We start from the raw sequence: 27,559 nt of genomic DNA, 5'->3' as shown, positions 1-27,559 counted from the left end.
TAACCGACAATGGCAGATGAGTGGCTATAGGCTTGCCGATTAGAAAAGAACTACATCTTATCTCACTCAAACACACACACAGATAAGTCTTGTTTGCGAGCTGGCAGTAAAAAATCTGTGATTTTCACTTGAGGCCGTGGCAGCCTTGCAGTGATGACGGCATCTTCATACTCCACAAGGCCAAGAGCCAGTTTCTCTATGAGGCCCCACTTCTTTACGAACGCCCTTTTGACAGTCAACGCATACGTCGCATTGGATATGGAAGGGCCATCATCCACTTACACGTAGTCGTTCGGGGATGATGTGAAAAATAACAGAAGCTGTGGAATAAGGAAACATGTCATGGCTGCCATGCTGCCATGTTTTGATGTCGCTATCAGTGGCCACTGCTGAAATGTCTGTGCATTTAAATTTCACTATCTATGGTCTGCGTGCACAACATTTCGCCAATCCTCTGCTTGTACGCACAGAAAAATGAAGTAATTTCAACACACTAACTGTCTGGCATGTGTGGGGACGCTCAACTCTCGCACGTCCTCTGAGGTTGCTTTCCCTGCATGGCTCTTGCATCTTCTGTAATTCAGTTTCTCGGCGTAACTAAGTGCCGGTGGCTGTCGGGATGATTGCAGCATATTATGAGAGATGGCGCAAGTGTTGCACTGCTAATGTCACCTAATGGAGGGTTTACTGGGATGCGAAAGGGAGCTTTTACTCTTTGGCTTGGCATCGGTGATTGGCACGGACGTTTCATGTGCACATCCACCGTTAGCGGGGCTGTCCTGCGAAAGGCTTAGCAGGACACCAAAATTGATGAACACAATCGTGTGAACGTGCCATCGTTTCCGTGGCCGTACATGCAAACGATTACGCATTGGTGTCCAGCATGGGGGCGAACATATTCACTCACTATCCGGTCGTGGTGAGTCAGACTTCCTCGATTTGTTGCGCACCCATCAGCATGTTCCATGGGTAGTAATTCGGCTAGCAGGCATTAGTGTATGAAAGGTGCAATATGTGCCCCTTTGACTGCTTGCTCTACTTGTCGTTCCTTTGTCCCAAGAGCACGTGTGAGATCGCCACACATGCGGTAAGCGACTACGGCTTAAGCGGTCAGCCAATACATTGGTTTCGATGGTGACATTCATCACAATTATATTTAAACCATAATTACCCATTAAGCAGACACATATTAATGAGGTCTCGCTGTAATAGCGTTAACAAGATAAAACTTGAATGGCAGTAAGCTCATCCTAATTGTAACACAGTAGCTAGCAATAAGCATGTAGTGCAGAGTTGCTTATTCTGTTCAGAGAAATGGTACATTTAATATTGAAAAATATAATAACTGACATGATTATGAGCTGGGGTTCTAAATAAGATGGGTGTCCTTTACTTCTATTGCTGAACATACTTTGAAGCAGTGAGCTATCGGCACTAGAAGTGATTAACTGCGGATAATTTAGGGGAGCTTTTCAGGCTCTTTTGCAAGTCGCCATCTTCAGAATCATTTTTTTTTTCTCATATCAGGGTGCACTTTTGTTTCCGATCTGCATTAGAAATATTTTGATTGTTAAGTCAAATGGGATCATGATTCACTGGCTTCAGCTTTTATCTCTGCCTCTCATGGTGACCACTTCTTGTTCTAGATACTCAGCTCGTCACAGTTTGATTCTAGGTTCTGTTGTGATGTCGTAGAATTAAAATGCCAAAGCAGACTTTCTATTCCCTTAATTTCCTCTTTCTGGACACATCTGCATTGTCTCACCCAGTTTTGGCAAAGTTTGCCCAGGCCTGCATAAACAGCTGGCTCATGTTGCGGTCTCCCTCACTCCAGAGGACGTCATTCAGTTCCAGGTTATCCGGGTAGAACTTCGGGTCCATGAATGGCGCACCAGACACCATCAGGTCGACCATGCTTTGTGGTATTCCTGAGAGTCAAAGTACCACAGTCATCCAGAGTGCTATGTAGACAACTAAGAGATGTTTCTATGCTGTGCATCACAATAGACCAATTTGACTATGAGTTTCACAATGCCACTGTTGCAATAAAGCATGCTGCTACCAGTAGTCCTTAGCAGGCTCAAGGGCAACTATGTTAAGAAAGCCTGTTGTGTTTATACCATAACAAGCCCACTTGCTCCTTGAGAACAAAATGCAGAAAGGGAAGAATAAAAGGTTCTACAGTAGGAGTGGGTTTGAGGAGATGCACCCTATGACTTCCCCCTAAATGTCGCTGCACAGGCCAGAAGCCTCCCTGCTACATCGCCTCCCCACAAGGTTGGTGCATACTCAGGCATGGCTATCAAGATTTGTGAGACTCATGACTATGTCAACACTATTTGTTGGAGCGTCCTAAGACTCATTTCAGAATGCAAATTTTGGTCTGAAGCACCCTTCCAGCAGCTAGGCGCTCCATACGTTAGTGTGAACAACGTGGTGCTTCCGCGAGGACACCGGACATTCAAGAGGGAGGTGTCCCGACTCCTCCAGAAGTGTTTAAGTGATGTGGACTTAGCCTATGATTGGCAATGTTTGGCAGACTCATTTCAGGGAATTGTGTCAGAAGGTGGGCGGCCCAGTGCAACATCGTGCACAGGATGGCTCACAGGCTGCAGGCTTATGTCTTGTTCCACCTTGCTGGGCGCATCATGTTCACTCGTCTCGCGCTGCACTTCTTAATGGTGAGAAATTTTCCTGAAAGGGGGAACTTGGGTGGAGCAATCGCCAGCATGTTTTGCAAGGCTAGGTCTGCCCGCCGCCAACAACATACCTCTGCCCCCACCCCCTCTAAAATTCACTAGAAAAATCCACAGTGCCATTCCCTTCAACACTCCCCTCAACATTGCCTCAAACCCAAGTACACTAAGCAGTACCAGCAGGAATATAGTCCATCGCTCCGAACATGCTAAAATTGGTCTATTATCATGCAAGCACCCTTGCTCTAACTGCCAGTTTTTATTTACGCAAGAACAGCACAGCAAACACTAACCTAAAAACTAATACTTTGAGCCCTGTAGCAAGCAAAATAAAGTTTACTTGTCCTGCTTCGCCAATGTCTAAGCAGAAAAGTTGCGCTGCTACTAATGATTCAAAAGCATGTCGCCATTTCAGTCACCTAATGCAGTGTGCTCACAAGCAAGAGCAGGGAAGCTAAGCAGGAATCTGATACTTACCATCCCAGTCATAGATGCGTCTGCCATACTGCAACCTAGGATAGCTCTCAAGAGTGTAGTTCACCACGTAAGCATAGACACGAAAACCTTTATCCAGCAGAAGCTTCATCACCTTGTCATGAGGGGCCACAAAGTAGGAGTCCGAGAGCATCTGGAAGAGTTGGCATACGCATACATTCAGCCGCATCGCATGCTAGCCGACAACCCATTCATCAAAGAAATTCAAGTGAGCTTTGCTATGTTTTGTCATGTTCACTTAACAGGGTTTGTACTTGTTCCAGAGAAAAAAAATTCAAAGGTATTTAAGGACTTTCAAGGCCCTGCTAAAGCTTTTCCAAGGGTGCAGAGCAGCATTTCATGTTGTAAGTTTTTACTATAATGCTTCCAAAACACTATAGAAAGCTTTGTTGCACTACATTGGAAATTTCCAGCCTTGATCACTTCAAGTTACTAATGAGACATGTATAAAGCTGCATAAACACAGAAGGCACTAGTGCCAAATGCTGGTGTCTCTCGCTCTCGCCTACCGTTGGGCTTTCCAGTTTTGTGCAAGTTGTCGTATGAAGTGGAATGCGTGAGCACTCGTGCCAGCTTAAAATTTTTATACTACCAGTGTTTTTAAAATAGGAAGTTTCCCAGGTCCACACTGATCGGCTGTAGAAAGCAGATCACACAATCAACCTTAGACTTTATTATAAAAAAAATGCAAGGGCTACCAAGGGTAAAAATGAATTCCAGGACTTTCAAGGGTTTCAAGGACCTATGCACACCCTGCTTCAGTGAACTGTAGTTCTCATTTCTCACATGAAAAAATAAGTGGCAGTACAGTTGAACCTTTTTATAACAAACTCAATACTAGTTCCATGAGAAGTGGTCGTTATATCAGTAGTTTGCTATATATGGACTCACTCTTAAAAACTGTAAAAAAGTTTACTGCACTGAAGCTGGTGTCAGCAGTTAGAACTCGGCAGCACTTCGGTCCAAAAACCAGATTTTCAGTGCTATTTTTGTTCCCAGTATGTTCCCGAACCTAGCTGCAAATTTCCGTTAGAAACTTCCATCTGAAGAACGAAATGCGGCATCATAAAGCTCTTTTAAAACAGCACCTGGTTCTGACCATCTGTCATTTCGAAACCACAAGCACAGCTGCCATTTTTTATTTGAGAGCTTGTGATATATTTTACTCGCCGAACTCTGAGAATTGCTCAAATTAACCGGTGTGCAGCCAAATATGTCCAAATTAGTGAGAACTTGATTTTATTAAGCAATGCATGTGCCTGCAGGAATTGGAGGACGAGTCCAAATTACCCAAATTAATGAGGGTCGAATGAACAAGGTTTTACTGTACTATGCCATTACAGGGTGTGGCAGTCTCTCTCTGACACTCAGTGCTACCATACAGAGAAATAGCATACTTACATCGACGTATCCCCTCATCAGTAGGGTCTGATTGTCCTGGTCACTCCACGGAGTGTACATGAAGGATAAGGCACTGATGACAGCTTCCTCGTTGAGCGAGTAGTTGAACTGGCGGGCGTAGCGTTTCAGGTACATTCGAAATGTGTCTGGTGTCATGACATAACGGTTGCTCTTGAGTTCTCTGTCTTGTTCTGCAAATTTGCAGTGTATATTTAGAACCTCCTTCTAAGATGTATTTTATGCACACTCATTTACCTGTGCAGACATCAATAGACTAAAACATGAAGAGAGAAACAAGCTAGGATACACACAGTTATTTCGATGCCTTCCAATGTCTAACTCTGACATGGTTTCAGATAATATATGGAGTACCAGGGTAAAGCTGCAGTAAAGAAATGTATTGCAGAGTGGCGCTGTACTGTTAGCTTGATCCCTAAGGTGTGCCACTTGTTTATTGCTGCTTACTCACATTTCAATTTGTCTCAACATTGCGTGCATAAGAGTCTATTTAACAATCGTCAGAAAGGCAACGAAAGATGTCCTCATAGTCAAGCTTGTGTGGTGAGAATGGATAGGATGAACTGGCAAGATTACTCATGCTACTTTGCTTAGCCTGCCCTCACCACATCTGCTTTAGAAGTTCTGATCAGATGTGCATGCAGTACTACTAAGGTTTAAATGTAACGGTTTCAGAGGTGTGTATCGAACCACCCATATTTTAATATTTCTCTTTGCTATGAGATCACAAAAATGACACAAGGTGATGAGGTGAATAGTTAGGCGACTACCATCAACTGCAACAGCAGGTTACACAGGGCTTTGGTAAGATGTATGCAACTCACTGACAATGTAGGATGCCTCGTCACGTGTGACACCAGTCATGTACGCCACCTGGCTACTAAACAGGTGGGCCTCCTCAGGTGCGAGGTCTCGAAGGTAGTCTTCTGGGAACACGGACACAATGCTGTCCGAACGTGTGTGGCGGTCCAGGACGGGTCCCCATGGTAGACGTCCAACTGTTGGCTGCACATATGCAATCACCAAGAATGCTCAAATCTTCCACCAATGATCACATTGCTAACGAGCTGCAACTGCATTTGAGCAGCTAACAAGTTGCCAATGAATTGCTGATAACAGCAAACCTCTTAGGAACTGGTAAATCTGCCACATATTTGTAAACATGCATTAGTGGTCCGTTTCTTCTCTGCATCAGAAACCTTAGCATTGCTTATGTGTCATGTGGACTTGTGCTGTACAGCTAAGTGATGATGATGATATATGGTGGCCCTTGGCAGGGTTCTGCGTGCAGGGAGGAGTGTTGGTTAGTGTGAAAGGCAAATCAAGCAGCAGGGCCTTGACTGTAAGCACTGTCGCTGTAATGCGGTGGCACTGACCGCAAGCTAAAGGTGGCTAGCCTAAGAATGAAAAGACCAATGAGTTGCGCTTTGTGTACTGCTTCCAATTCAAGTTTGCACAACTTCAACACATTTGATAACAAATACTTATATTCAAACAAAGTACCTGCACCGTACTATGATAATTTTATGACACCCTTAGTTGTAAGCAAAAAACACTTTAGAAAAATTGTACCACCCTGAGCTAGACCCTGCTTATAAATGGGATAGAAGAGAACAAGATAACTATATCTGAGGCAGATTTATGAAAACAGTTAACAGCACTGTAGAGTTTGCAAAGTTGTTTCTGCCATTAAGTATGAGTCATCTGGTACTGTGCACAAAAAATTATTACAGTATATATAATAATTTATTTAATAGAATATGATTAATGCAACCCATGCAAGTAAAAAAAACTGACTAAGTACAAATACAGCTCTGCACCAACACCAAGTCATGAAGATTTTCATTACACTAGCGCAGCCACAAATACTGCCAACATGAAGACTTTTGTGGGGAGAATGGCAACAGTAGCAGGTGCTTCATTCACCAAATGATAGATAGTTTGCTGTCTCTATTATTGCTTGTTTGAATGTGGCTAAGAAGGAACCACCCAAGGCATTTTACAGTGTGAACTCTTCAAGAACATCCAAAGAAAAAAAAAACGCCAACAAGAACGCTCACAAAATAGTCAACAAAATCCTATGTGGCTAGTGTCAGCACTAGCAGCACCACAGTGACAAGACAAACTGAGCACGATGCCGCAAGTGTGGCAAAACTGGCCTGTCACTACTGCACTTGCTAACCAGATTACTAACACTTACTAACTGAACTTACTAACAAGTGCTCTCACCTCGACAGTAGCCAAAGTGAATTCAGAGCTGCTGTTCCCCTTGCTGCGCAGGCAGTCCAGTAGGCGCCAGGTGCTGTCACCATAGCAGCCCACCTTCTCACTATACAGCCAGCTCATGTTGCGCATGCGTATAGGGTCTTGGTCCAAGGCCCACTCGGCCACCGGCGAACCACCAGCGGCAATCACCCGCTGAAAGGCCACTGCGCACGTGTCCACAAAGGGTTAGGCATGACGTTTTCAAAGCGATGCCAAGAACATACAAAGCTAGCAAAGCTTGGGACTTTCTGGCTACAATTGATTATGCAGAAAATGTAGTGACAATAGCTTAAGCAGTGTTTCTTTGTTATTATTTTATTTATCTCAATATATATATATACATTTTAATTCATGGAAAAATTAACCGTGACTGTTGTGCGCTTTTTGTTATTGCAGACACTGCATGGGAAAATGCGTGTAACCGTGACTGTTGCGTGCTTTCTGTTAATGCACACTGCTGATTGTTTTTGTTTTGTTTTGTTTTGTTTGTTTATGCTGTTCCATGCTTGCACTGTACGCTGCTGAAAACATGTCACATTGTATTTCATGTTGGGGGGGGGGGGGGCAGGAGCAAGTCAAGCTGTTTGTACAGCTTTCTTTTTTCCTAGCCTCCCCCATCTCAAAGGATGGAAAGTAAAGGAATTATTAATTACTAATATAGGCTACCCCTGTTTTTTCTCTAACCCATACTGCAGCCTTCCTGTCCCTTAATGTTATGCCTATCACTTCTCATTCCATCGCTCATTGAGAGGTCCTTGGCTCCCACTCAGGCTTCTTTGTTAACCTGTAAGTTTTTGCCTTATATGCTAGCTGAGATTAAAAGGAAGAATTGGAGTCGAGCAGGCAGTGTAATGCGTACAGGGCAGATAGCCAATGGTCTACTGGGGTAATAAAACAGGGCAAAAAGGGAAGGAACATGTAGCCAAGGTAGGCTGAGAACTAGCTAGTGCAATGAAATTAGGAAATTTGCAGGCATAATTAAGGTGGGGTCAGCTGGCGCAACACAAGGGTGACAGGAGATCACTAGGAGAGGCCTTCGTCCTGCAGTGGATATAAAATAGGATGCAATGATGATGATCTTTCTACATGGCTGGCTCCAACTATGCATACTCAATGCCACCTTGGCTGCCTGGCACTGCCTAAGCTTTCGCCACCCTTACTTCGTGCAGGTGCTCTCATAAACTTACAGAACATTCCTCATCCCCTTTAAACACAGACTTGAACTTAATGTGTGCCTCTGGGAGCTGCACGGCCAAACATTAAATGCTTTGCTCTCTTCATGTAAACATATTTCCAACTCCTGTTGAGCAATCTCTTCTAAGATAACATAGTTGACTTCTGCTAGCTACACCAGCCACTCTCTCCTCTTGCTCTTCTGACATCGGCATCATCTCAATCTGCCCCCAACCTCCTCTCACTTGCTGTAGTAATAACTCCTTCTTTACTCATTGCCACTGAGAGTAAGTGCAATTTCTTCCCTTCAGGCAGCAATTTACCACCTTCAATTTAGGCCCTTCTAATTTGCACCCTTCCATAACAGACGCTGCACAGGAGAGAAATCTAGAAGCAGTATTTGCAGAGGACAACCTTCAAAAAAGCAATCAGAGTGACTTTGTATTGATTTGCATTAACTGATTATGCAAAACACACATGCTAAAAAAATCATACGTAGTACTTTCATGGTCTCCAGTGTTTTGTCAGTGCATCACTACTACCACAAGAGAGAGTGCTTTTTTTTTTCTCTTTCATACATTCCTCACCTTCAGAGCTCTTGCAGTATTGCCTCATATGCACAAAACAAGACTCGGAAATACTGTCCTGTCGTGCTAATGACAAAAATGCAAGCAGGTCAAACACACATCATATCAACTGGCTGTCAGTTTCGGCTAACTTCTTTGACCTTACTGCTGGTTTACAGTGGCCTTATGCACCTACACAGAGCGTAGGGAGGGCTGTCCTATGCACCTCTACCTTCAGTGGGCAGGGTACGCCCAAACTCCTAGGCTATGTATAAAATAGTGAAATGCTATGTTTGCTGCACATATATAGTAGCAGCCCTGGTTTCTGCGGCATGTGCATATGTTACATGTTCAACATTTTCTGATCCCCCACCTAATGAACCTTTTGCACTGAAAAGTAAATTCCTTCGCAACCTCCACAGGCATTGTAATCAATGGTGCAGGAGATCAGCTGCACATAGCACTCAAATGTTATAAGAAAGCACTGCATAAAAATTTTGCTCTACCAGAAACTTTGAATGCAACAAACTTGCCGTTTAAGACAGTAGCTAACAGAAATATCCAATATGAGGCAATATTTTCTAGCCTCTTGTAATAATACTTTACCGCAACCACGGAATAATTCTCTCGCGAGCCACAGATTTCATTTTTATTTTACAGCGCAGGGCAGCTCCTGCAGCGAGCATTGGTGTCCCTCGTAACTGAGCAAACGACCCCAGTGAATAGAGCGCGAGGAGGAAAGCAGAGAAGGAGGGTATGGCAAAAACATCAACAAAAAAAAGTGCAGTGCCACACAAGACAGGCTCTGCAGCAATGACGGCTACAACATAGCACCAGAGTAGTGCGTGTCGTCTGTTCACCGATGTTGCCACCAATCCTATATGTGGAAACAAAGCACTGCATGAGTGGTGGTCTGTCTGTGGCAGCTGCTGTGAATCACGCCCACACATCAGTCACGAGCTGCCTCTCGCAATCTCCCAATTAGCGAGGCAGTCGCACTACTACACTTCGCTCTGTTTGCGACATGCTGCACGAGACAGAGTGTCCGCACCAGCAAATATATCGCAAAATGAAAACACGAATACAGCTGCACTTGAATTTTGCATTGGGAAGTATGTTAATCGTGGGTGAAATTATTACTTTTCATTTTTACAAGATTGATATTTACTTTATTTTCTGTGCAGATAATGGTAGGCAATCACAAAGCAGTACAATGTGGTAAGCCATTCAACTACATTTTCAGTGGTTCAGTTAAAGATATAATGTCCGCATTTGTGTAGCCACGGAGCACTGCCATATTTCTTGCAAGAGTTTAAAAAAAAAAATCACAGACAATTACGATACTCCCTAATGCAAAATTTGAGCACAGCTTTAAATATGTTTTCATTTCATGATATATTGAAGCAAAGAATTTGAGAGAGCAATGTAGCAGAGTTGGCAATCGTCCAAAATTTGATCTGTGGGTCAAGTGCGTCGGCTTTTATACATGACTCGTTGAAGGTTCTAGTCTAATTGCTCATGCCCGCAAGGCTTCCATAAAGTACTGCACAATTCGTGTTACGCATACAATCAGATCACAAAAATCTTTGGTGACAATAGCCCACAGATGGAACTATCGATAACATTCAAGAAACTTCCGATACATGCAGGCGCGTCGTGCGTCAAGGGATAATGTTTAACATTTGTTAGCCAGTGAAAAGAAGTGACCGAAGAAAGATAAAGAAGTAATCGGTGAACAGACGTCGGTGCACTACTCTGGAGCCAGCTGGTAGCGGTTGTCGCCGCAGACACTACGTTTTCGTGGCACCACGCTTTTCCTCTCACGCTTTCACCATAACCTCTTCCCCCACTTTCCGCCTCATGCTTCCGCTGCACCCTCCTCTTCCACTTTCCTCCTCATGCACTCTTCACTCTCGCCACTTTTTTTCATCTCCCGCTGCATTCTGTGTTCGCTCTTTCATCTGCTGTGCTAGTTTGGTTACGACGGGAATGCTGACGCTCGACACAGGAATGGGTGCCTGAAAACTGCATTGTGAAAAAAATTCAGTCTGCTGGAAAGTGGCAAAAGTCCACTATGCGGTATTTTGACAAAGAAAATAAACAGGTTTCTTTAAGACCTGTATTAATTATTATGCAGAGAGAGTGCAAATACAGAAAAAAGCAGAACAAAGACAGTTGTTGATGTTGATGTTGAAATGTCTACCAAATACATTTCTAAAAAAAGAAAGAAAGGAAGAAAGCTTCAGACTTTAAAGGTACAAAATGTGGCAGAGAAGTTGCATAAGTTGTTACTGAAACACCCATAAATCTAAGAATCACACAGCAAATTAGTGTTATAATTGCTCTAAACAAAGAATCAAAATCTTCAACAATTTGATAAACATTCTTGTGGATCTGCTAAAGAGTACTGAAATGGGCTGGTTGGTACATAATGACAAGGGAACCAACAAAGCAAGAAATGGGATAAGGTTTAGGATGACACACACAGCACTCATCTACAACCATTGTTTAGTGCATACTGACACCAATTTATTGGAGCAACACACAGTATGAAGAAAACAATGCCAGCAATATCTACCATATGAGTGGCTGTCACACATTCGATAAGTAACAAATCTCACTGCACTGCACCAACGCAGAAAGCATGGCAACAGATTAATTGCCGTTTGGCAAATGTGAAATACTTTGCAGATCTTGTGAGCACAATGCCCTTGCCAACACTGTAGCACTGTGCATTTGTGAAGCAACGGTTCACATCTATGTTTTCACAGCCATGCGTGTTGTTCTAGACTTCTCGTCTGTTGAGCTGTTTATGGTGTATCCACACGACGGACGGCTCCGCGCAAATATGTGCCGCGGACGCTTATTCCGCCGCCCGTCCGGCTGCGAACCGCATCCAGACGAGGGACGGACTCAGCAGACGACCGCGCCGGAAAAATAAAGATGGCGGCACCGCCCGAAGCGACTGCCATCCACCTCGAACTTGTCAAGTCGTCGTCATCCACTGTGTGGCCCGTAACTTTCAAACTGAGGCTTGTATTTGGTTTAAATTTGTGTCCAGAAGCTTCGACAGCAATGCATTCGTGATGACTGGGCACCGTTTCCGAAAGGGATACTCAGATTCTCTGCGTGTCGGCTTAGAGTGGCTGTATTGGCTGAACATGGCCTCGAAGATGCTGCGGCAGCCCGGGCGGATCTCAGTGGCCGTAATTTAATATCATTGCTTGTTTCTACTCACTGTGGATGACGCCATCAGTGTAACAAAGACTTTGTCATACGTGTTTTTCACTCTGAATGAAAATTGAGATCGAAAGGAAACGAAGGTTGGCCGCAATGGCTGTTGTTTTGTCCGAATTGGATGATGACGAGTGCTTGTTTAATCGAAAGAGGTCTTGTTACGCTCTCGTGTCTGCGTAATCGGTGAGAGTCATGTCCCACAACGCGGGGAACTGCTCCACGAGATCTAAGAACAAAGTTGCCTCGTCACTCAGGTTCATTTCACTCGCTCTTGTGCGAATCGCGCGCGCGAACAGACACGAATGGTGTCACCAGCGATGAAGCTGTTTCAGAAAGATCCCAAAGCCGCGCTTGTTGCCAGACTGTAGAGCATGCCGGGCTAAATCCGCAGCATTCGACCCCCAAAATCCGTATGCGAAAAATAGTTCGGCATTTTCCGTCCATGGGGGTCGCGGACGACGCGCGGACGGCACAAATCCGTGATGCGTAGTCACGTGATGCGCCGTCCGTCCTGAAAAAGACGGATTTCGTCCGTCGTGTGGATCCACCATTATTTACTCTTCAAATCTGCTAGAATGTCCACTAAGCACTAAAGGAATACTCCTCCTCCTCCTAATTAATCCAAATATCTGCTAAAATGGCAACACTACGCCAAAGTAGCTCCTGCACATGTTCACATTCTCAGTGGTCACCACTCACGGTTGCGTCTGCTCATCTGATGGACCAAATGGAGACCAGCGCTGGCGGCTCCAGCACCTGGACCAAATAGGGTGATACGAGATGGGTCTCCGGAGAAGCCTGCAATGTAGTCTCGCACCCACTGGATAGCAGCTGCTTGATCCAGCAGACCATAGTTGCCTGGCGAAGCACCATCCCCCGTTGCCAGAAACCCTGTAAAAGAAGGGGAAATGCCAGGCTTAAGCGGAAGCTTTTGTGGCATCGGGCTCAACTCCGATGCCACATTATTGAAATACATGTAAAATGCAGAAACACTTTTCTCAGATAACCCATGGGCCAATTTTAATGCAATTTGTTGCGTTTGGGAGAGAAAGTTAAATTATAGTGACTATTAGAAATGGAATTTAAATTAAGAACCTAAATTTTTTTAAAGGGATTTTCAAAAATGTGTAAGTTTATAAAAAAAATAGAAGCCCGCAGTTTATGAACTCATAGCTCTGCACCAAGAACAGACATCGCAGTTCTGTAAACTGCAGCCATTAGATTATCCAAAATTGACAAATTTTATATGCCAATTTATGCCTTACATGAATTTATTAAATTGATTACAAGGGTTTTGCAAAATCTCTACCCACAGGATAGTCATCTTTTTGAGTGCCATATGTAAAATACCAGTTTTGTTCACTTTAGATGTACTAAAAAGACGCAATTTATAGAACTGTGATATTGTCTTTTATTGTTGAGTTACAGAGTTGTAAACATTATAGCTTTGTTTTCTGAGAATTTGCTATTTTTGCCAATTTTTATTAATAAATTTACGATATAAATCAAAATTTCCCAACCAACAGTCATTAGACTTTACCGTTTTCTTTTAAATGCAATAAACATTATCAAATATGGAGCAGTGGTTGCTGAGAAAAACGATTTCACCTTTCCCATGTATTTAAATAGCAGCCCCCAAGCTAAAGCTTCCTCTTAAGCGATTGCTCTGGTTCTAAACTCACTTACTGCGACATAACCGTGCTTTCACAGTGAACGCCAGCATCTTGTCAAGAACACACACACTACTTTTGCACTGACACGTGTCACATGTGTGGTGCCTGATGAAGTTGTTGTTGCTACAATGGAGATCAGTTAGCATTACACTCACCTAAAGCACCTAGACGATAATTGAAGGTGACCACAACAACCTCTTGTGAAGCAGCCAGCATGTGACCAGGAAACAAATTTCCAGATCCATGATCGAATTCACCACCATGTATGTGCACCATGACAGCAAAATTACGGTTCACATCGGCCAGCTGGGAGGAAAAAAAAAAAAACACAGCACGCCAGATTACCAAACAAGCATGCCAAGCAAGCACGCTTAAGATGGTAGCTCAAGAAATCTTATAAATCGCTTCACAGATCGTAGACAAGCTATTTAATTAACACCAACTCTCAGGAGAATTTTGACAGGAAATATAATCAAGTTGGCATAAACATTATTCACACAAGGCACAATACCCACTGACTAGAATAACAATGCGTAAACACTGATTCGAAGTGATTTTACCATGAAAGAAGGCTACATACACACCATGCAGATGCACACACGTGAGAGAAGTCTCAAGTAGTCATTCGATCAAATACCCTGTGCATAAATATGATGTTTCACAAACTGTCACAATGATGTCATTCGACAACACTACTGGCAGCAATAAAAAGTGCCAATGTGAAACAGTGAAGTGTACATGCAGTCCTTGAAAATGCAGTATGAATGCTACATCAACATGGGTTCACCTACAGTCACCTGTTAATGTCAGTTTAAACAAAGAGAAATGAAGAAAAAAAGAATGCAATAAATATTAACCATTTTAACTAGGTTTGTATAAATACAAGAGATGAAAGGTTTGGTTAATGACAAACATTCTTGTACAGCCTTGTGTGAAGGTTTTCATACAATTAGAATTTTGCTTTTCACAGTGTACCTTAGCATGACTTTTCCATAGACTTTCATTAAATTTCAAAGAACTGTACCTTATATAGCATTTTAAAATAGCATACCACGCTTCAGTGATGAGCAGCAAGAGTGAAAAAAAGAAACAGACTGAAGCTAAACAAAGCATAGGACTTCAATCCACCCACTGCACTGATCTTTCAATCAAGCTGTCCATTCCAAAGCTTGGTGTTTAACAATAAAATGTACTCACATTAGGTGTGTAGATATTAAGGTAGAGACAATCTTCGCTGGTAGAGGGGACGCCCATGTGTTGACCTTTGTAGTCAATATGTTGTATACATGAGTCCCTGAAATTCAAGGCTTGCACATTTCCCAAGGGACCATGAGCCTGAGGTTCCTGTTGACAAATGATTTTTATGTCACTCTCATGGCACACACATCACAGGAACTAAAATAAATGCCAAAATTGCATCTGCAGATCACATAGAGCACTCGATACAGATTGTGGTAAATGGTACAGCACACCTCACAATGCCTCATCCTTTGTTGATGAGAAGAGAAAGCACGTAAAATTGCACTGATTTTTTTCTTCTTTTTTTTTTGCTAGCAGTTTACAGGTTAGGCACAGGTCAATGAGCACAAAACAAATGATAACACTGCTATCAGTTGGTAACATTTAACAACATTGTTAAACATGCAAGCTCTCATTAGTAAGAACAAAAAGGGAACAGGCAGAAAACGTAAGACATGAATTAAAGTGTGCTGCAGCTTTTTTGAGTTCTTCTCATGAAGAAGTGGTTATAGTACACCTTGCGCAAAATTTCGCAACTGAGCTCCACACATATATGACTGACCCAAGATACACAACTTTGTGCCTAAAGTGGAAACAAGGCATGAGCATGCATAGAGTTTCTTACAATAATTACTAGAGGGAACTCTGGCGCTGGAGTCGTTGTACCCCCATGGGAATGACGGGAAGTACATGGATTTGTCTGATCTTCGTGCTTGTGGATTCAAACGTTCTTGTGGCTTTGTATGTTATGCAATATAAATCTTATTGTCATAAATTTCAGCGCAATCTATACTCTTAGAAGTGTAGAAGACGCCAACAACACGCACAATTGCTATTAATTGCAACGATTGAGCTTGTCCAGGTGGCCAAATCGAAATGCGCCAAGCGTCTCAAGGCACTGGCATTCCCGCGATAAATTCACATGGGCGTTGCCCTCGCTTGTCGTTACATGCGTCCGTGGCTTAATGGTTTTAATATTAGGCTTCTGTTCTAGAGTTCCTGTGTTCAAATCCTGCCGTCAGACAATGTTAATGATGTTTATTTATTTATGTATTACGCAGTACATTGCTGAAAATGACGAGTTTACAAAGTCACAAAGCCGTTTGAAGCCAAAAGGACGAAGTTTAGGCAAATTCATGTACTTCCCGTAATTCCCATGCTGGTACAACCGTTCTTGCTGCAGCTTCCGTAGACACCAGCGCCAGAGTTCCCTCTAGTAATTATTGTAGGAAACTCTATGTGAGCAGGTAGCAAAGCTCCGTAGCATGTAGACCAATGGTAATTCCCATATGCAGCACACATGTATGACACCTCTGTCCCCACATCCTATTGGTGTTCCTTGGTCTCCTGCTTGATTATCCTCAGTACTATGTAGCTACACCTAGTCTTGTAATACAAAGTCCTAGGCAAACCTAGGTATGACAGCCATTTGAACATACAATACATTCTGGCACAGAACAGCCTGCTGCAGCAATGTTATTTGTTACTTCACTTATTTAATATCACCACTTTGGGATTAATACCGCGCCTGTCATGCAGTTACTATTGATTGTGTTTACATCAATGAACATTATATATATGGTATATATATATATATATATATATATATATATATATATATATATATATATATATATATATATATATATAATTGTTTTTTTCATTCAGGGGGAAAAATCGGGTGTTATTTTTAGGGAGGGAAAGCAAGCAGAAATCAGCCATTTTGTTTTCCAGCAGGCCAATGTTCGGGATTTTTCTGGTGAGCTTTACAAACGATTAACACAAGCAATGGCCTCCTTTTGGACGCAAACCTTTTATCTAAACAAGCGAAGTCACTCACATGGAGATCTAAAGGCAAGGAGAGCAACTCACTAGTCATATGATGAACTCATCTCTACAAATAATAGTTGTCATTAATTATGAATACATTTTAAAAAAGCCACATTAATAAAAAGAACAAATTGAGATGGGTATGGTGATCCATTCTTTACACTGTTCTTTGCACATTACAAAAATGTCCCTGAAATTGTTCGGACAGATTTTGTAGATGCATAGGGCACAGCTTACAGTAAAACATTTGCGACACAATTTAAGTGAAGCATCTCATATTAAGAGAACTACGGACGATTACAAGTTACCCTCCTCCCTAGCTATGTCTTTCTCCTCAACTCTTTCGCCATAAGATTGGTGCTAAGCTACACCTTCACTGGCTCTGCATCATCATGTGATGTCATGTTGTATACTTCCAGTGTCTTGCAGCCAGTGCACAAAGCCTCTCCAACCACTGTGCTAGCCACCTGGCAGTCGATTCCCAGTGTGAGCTATCCAAGCAGTGTGCATTGCAAGCGTTCTGCCATGGTGCTGAGCATGTCCGGTATTACAGTAAACGCAGGTGAGCTGGCTGTTCTGACGGATGGGCGGTGGAGTAAACTAAAGCCTCTCCATACTACTACCACTGTGATGAAGGGACTTTAGCATAAACGTGAGTGGCCTGCACAGTGCAGCCACCTGGTGGCGCAGAGCTTAACCAGCCAAGCACAGAGCTAATATTGCTGTAACCGGGAATAGCTTGATTATAGGAAGAGAAAACAACAATGAAAATCTCGTTCTTGAATTTCGTGCCAGAACCCCCCAGACCCGATATGTCAGTGTGTGGCCGTCGTGTTCAGTAAAAGTTTTTGAAACTTCCTCAGTTCATTCTTTGCCTCCTTTAAAATACAATGTCGTCCATTTTCATTTATAAAAATTTAACTATGCCCAAGGTGTGGGAGTCAAAATCCATGACACCACAGCAAGTGGTGGGGGAACTTCAAGGCACTGTTGCCACGTGTATTTAGTTTTTTCATCTTTTCTGATGTATCAAGTGTCTTCTGGCAAGAGTGGCTTTTATTTTTTTGGTAATGTGGCACGGCAAATTTACTAAAACGGCTAAAATCATCGCTCTCTTTAGTGTCCGTTTAATTTCAGTAGTGGCAACATACAAATAGCATTTGAAGTAGGCAACTTCAGACTAATGTGGTGATGCTTAGTTCGTATGGAAGCACCCTGTGGGTGTTGTCAGATGAAACAGCAGTACCATGCAAGGGGTGTATTTCTTTGTGCACAGTACACTGCTAAATGGGCATCGCACCTGTTTTCAGGCTAGTTTGGTCAATTTCGCTGCATTTTTGTTTCAGTTATAGGCACAGCCCCCCCGTTATGTTTATACGTTTTACCTCTGTACAGATGCTGCCATCTTCATTGCATAACAAGACAGAAGCACATAGGGTCCACTACAGTCCACATTGAAGAAAAAATAATAAAAACCTTCAAATACAATTCAGACATAATTCTTGAGCAGGCCATTCTACATTGTACCAATGCATTAACAAGAAGAAAGCAGAAAAAGGAAGCTTTGAAACAAAGTAATTTTTACCCGATTATGCTGCCAACACCAGTATTAAACTTTTATCGTTGCAGGGCTGGTCTGGCAGATCACATAGAGCACTCAATACAGATTGTGGTAAAGGATATGGCACACCTCACAATGCCTCATCCTTTGTTGATGAGAAGAGAAAGCACGTGAAATTGCACTGATTTTTTTTTTTCACTAGCAGTTTACAGGTTAGGCACAGGTCAATGAGCACAAAACAAATGATAACGCTGCTATCAGTTGCCCAATCTGTGCAGAATGATACTGTAGGTCATATTTTATTATTCTGTCGCCGCTTTTCTTCTTTAACGAAAAACATTTTAGAAGCAACGTTCAGGCAACTTGGTTGCAATTTTTCCAATCTAAATATTCTTCCTGTAGGAGCCTCTTGGAAACTACCACAGCGATGTTTGCTCAACCATGGAGGAATTCAGTTATGCCAAGGCGATTCTCTTCAGTTGTTCAACCGTTATTTTTATCCATTTCCACCTGACACATTTACCAATTTTTGTATTAATAACAGCTTCCTATCAATATCTAAATCTTGGCCAATCCCCCGCAGTGGGTTTGCACCATCGTATACAAGGATGTCCTATCCTAACCTATCTGAAACATTTCTAAGGAAGGCAGTGCTTTTGTGAAAATTACTCTGTGATTGTCTGAAACATCATGATAAAATAAACGAAGTCGCGCGGACGCACTTTATCAGAGGTCATGGTCAGTCAATGAGTACCATTGTCCCTTTCGCCATACTCATACGTACTATTACGCAAATGCAGGCGAATTAAGGTGCGTTGCGTTACCTCTTGTTTTTTTTTTCCCTTTTTTCCATAAAAATAAAGCTGTACTTTCTCTATTTTGTAGTCGCTAGGGGACCGCACATGCAGTCATCACAGCGTTACTTGACACGCATTCGCAAATGCTAGCTTAGCGGGGTGAACGATCGTTCAGCCGCGGACAAAACGGCGCAAGTCGGCACCGCTCCTGACAGGCCGGACACGGCCGACCGTAAATCGATCGCTGTTTCAGCCACAAAACAGAGACCTTGGCGTCTACGCGCTGTAAACGCATGCAATCGTCAAGGCCTCCCCGGAAGTCGGGTGAAGTCACCGCCGTGATTAATCACAAAACCCCGCAGCCATGCCCACTGCGACACAACCCCACTGTTCGACGGCCAGCAAAGAGCGCGCGCGACTGCCGTACAGACCGATGCACAGACTCACCTTAAACCTGTTGTGTCCGAGCGGTGGCTGGGCGTATGGAATGCCCAGGTAGGCCACCGCGCTGGAGGGGTACTCCAGCCTGTCGTTCCAGTGGTCGATGCCGCCTTGCGCCACCGGCCGTTGGTCGGTGCGCGTGAACTCGGGAAGGTCGCAGAGGTAGACGATCCTTCCCGTAAAAACACCGATCGGAGTCTTTGCTGTTCTGTACATGGTCGGCGTCGAGGTCGGTCGTATCGAGCACCGTGCATCGCTGTACCTTTGAAAGTCGTCCGTCCGCTCGTACAGTCCGGACGGCCTCAGGTCGGCACGGTACAGCGTGGGACCCGGCGGGGCTCGGTTCCGAGGCAAGAAGTCCGGCGTCACTGGATCGGGATACCTCCGGTTTGGGTCATTTTTCCACTGCTGCCCATGGCACGCCGACCACGGCCCGATCGCAGACAGTAGGAAAAGTGCAACGGGTAGCGCGGCGGCACCAACGGCTCCGCCGCCGCGCCTCATCGTACGGTTCAGCACAGTCGTCCCACCCGATTCATAGCCGCGCGCCCGACACTATGGAGGCATACCGATGCTGACTAAACAGGAAGGGCCGCTGCACCCGCGACAACGTGAACCCAACGAACCACGCCTTTAACGTACGCTTCAGTTTTTGAACTTTGAGCCCCGCTCGTCGCCTCTCCTGGGACGGTAAACAACTTTTAGTTTCACACCTGCCCGATGGGCGCCGCTGGCGTCGGCAGCGCGTTGTAGCGCGTTGGCGCGTTCGCGTCGGTGGCGCACGCGCGCTGACGCACGCAAACACGGGGACGAAAGCGAGAATGACGCACGGCTCCAACCATGGTTCGTTCAACGCGCATGGCGCGCACGGCAGCTGTGGCCGGCGCGTATGGGAAGTGCGCATAGCAGACACTTTGCTCATTGGTTGAGCTCTACCATCTGTAGACAGGTGCAACACAGCACCTGACTCTGCCATTGGTGAGATAAAAAATAGAAAATAAATATGCCAAGCGGCTCCTCGTCGCGCCGTGCACTTTCCTAGCTTATCGAGCAGAACGCGCAAGTTCGCGTAAACGTTGCGTGCGAAGATACGCGCGATAAAGCTGCGGAAAGCGGAAGGAAAACCGCTAAGTATACGATAGCACAACAGTTGCTGAATTGTTCAGTGATACTGCTGTAAAGCACATCCTATGAGCTATGGAAGCAAGGACGCTTGCAACTTTGCCATCCAAGCAACGCAAAAGTAAGGGTTGCATTTACATGTATATATATTTACAATCTTACGTTGTCAGAAGTAAACACGGTAAGCTGTGCAATAGTTGGCTACTAGCTATGAACAATACGAGTAAATCTTGCTCTATTTGCAATATTCCTTATGTAAATTGTAGTTATTAAACAGTGAAAATATTTCTAAATGTACTTTATTACTTAAATATATACTTTATATATATATTTAAGTATATATACTTATATACTTAAATATACTAAATATTCCTCTTATGCGCCCTACATGTGCAAGAAACTGCATGTTAACATGCAGCTCATTCCCAACTCATAGCTGCATTGGTAGGTATTGGTAAATATGTTGCATATAGCAATTATAGTTTTTGTTCCTAACTGGGTTTGCAGCAACATAAAAGTGGTCTAACACAGAAGTACTTTCAGTTGGATATTTCTGATGTGCTTGTAATACATTATATTGTTTAATGGTAGATGAAGTTTACTTTTACATGGACATATATGCCTATCAATATATATAACTTGAAACATATATAGTATCTCATATTCTTTCCTGTAAGTTCTTTCTTTTTCTCTGTGCAGCATGTCGACTTCAAGTCCGTTACCTAATGAGCTGTATGATCTCGATCGGACTCTTCCTGGTGTATTCAATGAGGGTGAATCTCAGTGTGACCATAATTGCCATGGTCAACGCCACAGCTGTGAATGGCAACACAAGCAGTACATCAAATGTCAGCTGTCCTGTTCCTTACCGGAATGCATCGTATATAGATGGAGGTGATGAGTCAGGTGTACGTTTCATTTGATTCTTTAGTTCACTGAATGCCATATCTGTAGCTGACCTGTTTGCGCAATGTACTCACTTAAGGGTGTCTGGAAAACACACGGTCAAAAAAAAATAAAAAATCTTGCAGGCTTCTTCCAGACTTTTAGTAGCACTGGAAGCAATGCTGTTGCACTTTGAGAAATTTCCTTGGCTGAAATTTTCTTTCATTACGGCCTTTGAGTTCCCAATGAAAGATCTTTAAAAAAAAAAAACTTTTTTTTTTATGTGCTCACATACAACTGTTGTAACTGCGACTTTTTAAACCTGTGAGTGATAGCTCATTTCTGAGCTCAATATTGATCTAGCCAGAAACACTTTTTCATAATGTAGGGAAATAGAAGAGGCAGGCACTTGATCACAAGTATCCCACTTCCCATAAACTTCTGTCATCATGAGCTCAAAAAATTACATTAGATGCCTAATGTCTGCACTGCAGACACTATATTTTCGCGTTGCTAAATGAACCAATTAAGAGTAAATACAACCTTATATGATTTATTATGTCCAGATGGCTTGTTTTTATCAATTGTATGTAGTCCTGCTTACCATGTTTATTCAAGAAAAGGTAAAGGTATTTCCACGCGAGTGGAGAGAGCTTCAATTGCTTGGCAGTGGAGCCCACCTGCTGAACTCGTGGGTTTGCAGCACTGAAATATTGCTATCTAGGCTCCGATTTGAAAACATTTTTGCGGCAGAACGCTACCTAGAGGACATGTAACAACTTGCAGAGTATGACCAAAATTTGCTATGGGGCCTGGTGTGGGGCCCTTTAATGTTCAGCAAGAAAACAAGGATTAATATATAGTGATAGACATTTGAAACAAGCAAACTATTTGTCTTTGTTTATTTATCAAGAATGTAAAGTTTGCTAGTTCTTAGCCAGGTGAAACCAACATACAATTTTTGTTTTCTATTCAAACTATTACTAATTATCCCAGAAGTGTGAGGTACTTTACATTCTTGATAAATACACAGAGACAAATAGTTTGCTTGTTTCAGATGACTATCTTTATTAATCCTTGTTCCCTTGTTGAACATTAAAGGGCCCCTCACCAGGCCCCATAGCAAATTCTGGTTATACTCTGCAAGTTGTTACGTGTCCTCTAGGGAGCGTTCTGCCACAAAAAGTTTTTCAAATTGGCTCATTAATAGCCAAGATAGAAATATTTCAGTGCCGCAAACCCATGAGTTCAGCAGGTGTGCTCCACTGCCAAGCAAGACGCTCTCTCCACTCGCCCCATCTAGCCTCTGCAAGCGAAATTTTTCCCCTGCGTTCACCCATACCGGACCTCGAGGATCGCGTTATGCATATGTCACAGGCCAGGCCTTCATTTTTTTTGTTCTCCTAGCTTTTTTTCTTTTTTTCGGTACTACACACTTCTGTTGACAGCATTGCGCGCGAGCTGTTGTCTCGTTCACGCAGCGCACGATTTTGCACGCTGTGCTCAAGGGCACATGACTAGCGGTATAATTCAGTGCTACACGAATACTGAGGCAGAACAAACAGATCGCAGAGCATGATCACGTGCTGCAACACGGTAGAAAATGGCATAATTTGTACTTGATCAGGTGACTGCACAACCGTGGGAACAAGCAGACAGACGAAGTGGAAGTACATCTCTCTTGCTTCAGTGCAAAGTAAAAAAAAACAAAAAAAACATGCAGGCATTCCGTTTGTGATTTTCCGTTTTATCATTTCTCTAAACTTCAATTCCAGCAACAGATCACACAAATAACAGATGGTGCCTTGAATAATTCTCGAAGTCACGTGTCACCACGAGCGATGTCACACTGTGGACTCGAGTACGTAGCTGCAGGGACGTGAGTGCGTCACCGTCCGGCTTGGAGCGAGGCGACTGCGAGTGAAGAGGGAAACGGCATTCGGATTGAAATTTCAGATCTTTCCGTGGCGCGTAGCGATGTACTACTTTGCAGACGCGATCGTTGGCACGCATTGTATGCTCTGCGCTTGTCAGCTCAAAATGGCCAGACCTGGTGAGGGGCCCTTTAAGTAAAACATCTTTAATCACAATATTCAGACAAGACTAAAATATTTCTGAATGTGTAACTCATTTTTTTATCACACAACTATACTGCCTTTCACATATATATCCAATATGAATCTGGCTCATCTATTGTGAATCTTTCGAAGCTTACTAATTGAGCATATTTCTGACGAATCTCAAAGAATACAAGCATATTTTAACATAGCCTTAACCTCTGTGAAAATGCACTTTTTCTAATGTTTGTAGTTTGTTAATGTTTCTAATGTTAATGTTTCTAATGTTCCAGATTTTAAGTCTGAAAATACCAGCTGATGCAACTGCTTCAGCAACCATGTAGTTGTCTTATGCATACCAAGAACGATCATTTACACTTGAGAATGGTGCACATAAATATGTATGCATAAATTTCTAATTTACTGCTTACATGATTACTTGCCCATGCATACAGATGGTGTGCATGTACATGTGTATACAGATGCGCACACACACAAAAAAAATGTTAACATAGTTTTTATTATTTGATGTCATTTTTCACATTTATAATGTGCACATTGATGCAAGAAATCTAATATGTGGTGACAGTAACAGTCTGAAGAAAAGCACAGTATTTATTAGTAGTTGTGAATTTCGCTGGCAGAGAATGAAGGAAATTATCAAAAATAGCTTGGCAAATGTAACATATTGGTATAAATATTGCACAAAATAATGACAGTAAGAAGCATCAAACTGTAATCTTACTGGTCCTTTGACATACCTGAACAGAAGTATGCTTTTGTTTAATGTTCTCACAGCTTATTAGCCTACTAGGAGACAAAATGTGCGACGACAGTACAATGAATGCACATGCGATATACTGCCCTCGTGCCTTTTGTGCTCTAGTAGGCTATTTTATGGGATGCCACCAAGCAAAACTTACATTCTTTCTCACAACTCTATTGAGCAACATTTGTAATGCCTCAGAAGCTTAGCATGTTTGCTTCTCTGGACATGCGCAGGATGGAGAATTTCTCTGGGACCCTGTGATGCAAGGCTATGTGTTAAATGCCTTCTTCTATGGGTACATAATAACACAAATCCCTGCTGGGTGGCTTTCGGAGGTCATCAATCCTGCATGGATCCTTGCAGCAGGTGTCGGCACCACGTCGCTGCTCACTCTTGCCACTGCAGTGGTGGCAAGAGCCAGCTTCGGTGCATTTCTTGGTCTTCGGGTTCTCGAAGGCATCGCTGAGGTAACTGCATGAAATTTATCCCTGCTTATATCCTATTGCATGTTCAAATTAACTCTACAAATAGGCGATTGAGAGGCTAATAAAATTATTATAATTTTTTAGCCACCACAATGTATAGTTCACCAGTATCAATTGTAGCTGAAAATTAATTCCTCTTATTAGACTGTCTGTACATGGTGCATAGCTTACAGTGGTAAATGTTTTGAATGCAAGATGAAACTGACAGGATATTCAGCAGTATATTGTGATGGCCAGAGGTGTTATAAGCACAGCTACACACATGCACTGTGGAATTCAGATGCTGAGCATTAGCCTCATGTTCTTTTTTTTAATGGCAATATGCATGAGTGGAATCCTTAATTACAGGCAAAAACATAGCACCAGTTCAAGAGAGACAGAACATGTCCCAGTTTAAAAACAAAATATATTATAGGCAGAGCATGGTCATTTACTCAGAGTAGCCAACAGCTTATATACTTTCTTGGTGTGTACAGGTAAACAAAATATTGTTGCTGCAACTGTTGCCAACAGCCCCTAATGTTCACGGGTAAGTTGTGGGTGTCATGTGGTATGCAGAGTTTCTGCAGGGGATTCCTTCATGTGTTTTATGTAGTTAATATTTTGCAAGCAATTGACATAGTTGGGTGATGCCTGAAAGGTGGGTGATGACTTAAGATATTACGATAAGTGCAAGATTGACCGTGAGCAAATAACACTGTGGGCTACAATACTGCTGGATGCGGAATTCTAGTAATAATATTAATGGTAGCATATCCCATAGCCACCGAGTACCTTGATGGTTAACCAGTCATTCAAGTGACATATTAGCCTGCTAGCACCAGATGCCATAGTGAGCTCAGTAGCAAACTATATTTGATTGATAAAATAGAATATAATGTTTAGAAAAGAGAAAACAGATGGTCACATGGTGTTATTGGTTAGTATTGTAGCATTTATGTGTGCATGGCTAGCACGAGCTATTGGAACAAAAGCGAAGGCATGAGAAGAGACAAGATACAGCACTGCGTCTTGTTTCTTCTCATGCCTTTGCTTTGTTAGCCACGCTTACATATCAACACACCCGTTTTTCACTTTGGGTCATTTATGGGTGTTGAGCTGGCAGTGCCAATTGAGTGCAATATTCAGCTGCTTTACGAGTATGCTGTACACCAAAATTTTTCATAGTGACTTTAATCGCACCAGTGTCGCAATCTTTGGCTAATTAGCTGAGTTTGTTTTATGTGATGTTATGTAAGATAAAATATTTTGAAAAGTAACACTAGGAGGCTTTTGCATGAAGTTACAGTCTGGCCATTTTGCCTAGCATCCAGGAGAGCACTTTAGAACTAGCTTCTTGCAGCGGTTTATGACTATAGTGCAAGACATCTTTCTGTGAACTTAAAAGTAGTCTGTTGAAACTTGATTGGATGTGTAATGTACATGCCGCAATGCCTCTGGACAATATATCTCCACCTTTGTGTCAATGGTGATAGCACTTCTATCAGAAAAGGCAACAGGAGGGTGCCTGACAATGTTATCTGATGACACAAAAACCTTTCTTTCTTCCTTGAAGCACTCTTCTCCGAACTTATCTCATGGGGTTTGGCATGCTGGTACACTTGGGAAAGAGGAAAAGGCATGCATTGATACAATTGATGCACAGGGTAAACTATAAGACACATCATATTCCTGTAAGCTTTAGGCGGGAAGCCGTGACTCCAGCATCACGGATAAGTTGTATTTGCGAGATCTTTCACTGGTGAATATCTCGGGCTGTTAAAAATAGAGGATCTTATATAAAATAATAATTTTTATGGTGTAAATGTATAACAGCAGCAGACATAAGCAATTGTTCAATTATCATCAATACAGTCTTTAGAACTTTATATACGGTAACATAACTGTAGAATTGAAGCAGCTCATGGCTCAGTTAAGACATACTCAAACAATAAGAGTTGTTAATAAAGATCAGACATGGGGTCTGTCAATCTTATGTGCTCTCTTGTTTATGAGCTCATTTCGCTTATTATTCTTGTATTCCTTAGTATTGTTTAGTGTTTGTACTGGAGTGGCAACATTATTTTTCATTGTTTATCAAAGGAACTATATCGTTTGTCTTTTTCTAATATGTGCATTCCAGACCTTGTTATGTTGTGCAATGCTTTTAATACTTGTATAAGATATGCATACATTTTTTCACTGTCAATTATTAATGTATGTCTATTATGTTTTTATATGTTCTATATACTCTGTTAATCTTATTGTAACGCTCCCCTTACCCAATGCCTCATACGAGGCCTGTAAGGACATTGTCAAATAAATAAATAAATAAATAAATAAATAAATAAATAAATTTAACTGTATTATGTCTGTGCATGGTGTTCACAGTCGAAATAAAGAAAGAATGTTGAAGTGAGAAAATGCGGATAAGGTAGCTGTTGCTGGTGCTTCAAATGCACTCGTCATCCTATTGTCAGGAGTTACAGAAATAAAGCAAAAGTACGAATTAAAAGCCGTGCACGTCCGCACCAACAATGATGCAGTAAGCTTTGAGCCGCAATAACATTTTAAGTGAACAGGTAGGGGCAACTCAAAAGGAACCACATATGATGTGATGTGGGTGACTGAACTCTGGTAATGACACGTGGGAGGAAGGGTAGGCGTCGGCATGTCCAGCAGGTTCTGCACCCCCCTCCCCTCTCCCGGAGAACTTCAGAGGGGGCTTGGGCCCCGGAGCCGACCCCTTAGTCGGTGCCTATGACCAGAGGCTTATGATGTTCAGTGGTGGAGAGCACAGAGGGCCTGAACATTTAATTGTGGGAACATATGAAGGACTAGTACAATATGTGAAGACATTTTTTAGCATT

General features: G+C 42.6%; 2 protein-coding genes across 4 annotated transcripts in view; one reads left to right on the top strand and one right to left on the bottom strand.

The window, feature by feature from the left end:
- Gli (carboxyl ester lipase-like protein Gli) overlaps window positions 1-20,071 on the bottom strand; it is a 30,660-nt gene extending 10,589 nt beyond the window's left edge. For 2 of the 3 annotated variants that reach the window (XM_075690035.1, XM_075690037.1), the window contains exons 1-9: window positions 19,399-20,071; window positions 14,722-14,868; window positions 13,680-13,830; window positions 12,551-12,742; window positions 6,840-7,039; window positions 5,435-5,615; window positions 4,593-4,783; window positions 3,174-3,324; window positions 1,766-1,928 (exon numbers count right to left, since the gene is read on the bottom strand). In XM_075690035.1, coding sequence (XP_075546150.1) covers window positions 1,766-1,928; window positions 3,174-3,324; window positions 4,593-4,783; window positions 5,435-5,615; window positions 6,840-7,039; window positions 12,551-12,742; window positions 13,680-13,830; window positions 14,722-14,868; window positions 19,399-19,896 — 1,874 coding nt within the window. In that variant the 5' untranslated portion in view covers window positions 19,897-20,071. The remainder of the gene's footprint in view (window positions 1-1,765; window positions 1,929-3,173; window positions 3,325-4,592; window positions 4,784-5,434; window positions 5,616-6,839; window positions 7,040-12,550; window positions 12,743-13,679; window positions 13,831-14,721; window positions 14,869-19,398) is intronic. The other variant, XM_075690038.1, reaches the window with a different exon arrangement.
- A 77-nt stretch (window positions 20,072-20,148) lies between these two features.
- Window positions 20,149-27,559, top strand: part of LOC142579639 (sialin-like) — a 33,838-nt gene continuing 26,427 nt past the window's right edge. The window contains exons 1-3 of the mRNA XM_075690039.1: window positions 20,149-20,635; window positions 21,214-21,422; window positions 24,459-24,692. Coding sequence (XP_075546154.1) covers window positions 20,590-20,635; window positions 21,214-21,422; window positions 24,459-24,692 — 489 coding nt within the window. The 5' untranslated portion in view covers window positions 20,149-20,589. The remainder of the gene's footprint in view (window positions 20,636-21,213; window positions 21,423-24,458; window positions 24,693-27,559) is intronic.

The sequence above is a fragment of the Dermacentor variabilis genome, chromosome 4 (assembly GCF_050947875.1).
Source record: "Dermacentor variabilis isolate Ectoservices chromosome 4, ASM5094787v1, whole genome shotgun sequence".
In the NCBI taxonomy this organism is placed as follows: Eukaryota; Metazoa; Arthropoda; class Arachnida; order Ixodida; family Ixodidae; genus Dermacentor; species Dermacentor variabilis.
The sequence above is the reverse complement of the archived record's forward strand: the minus strand, read 5'-3'. Positions and strand labels throughout refer to the sequence as shown.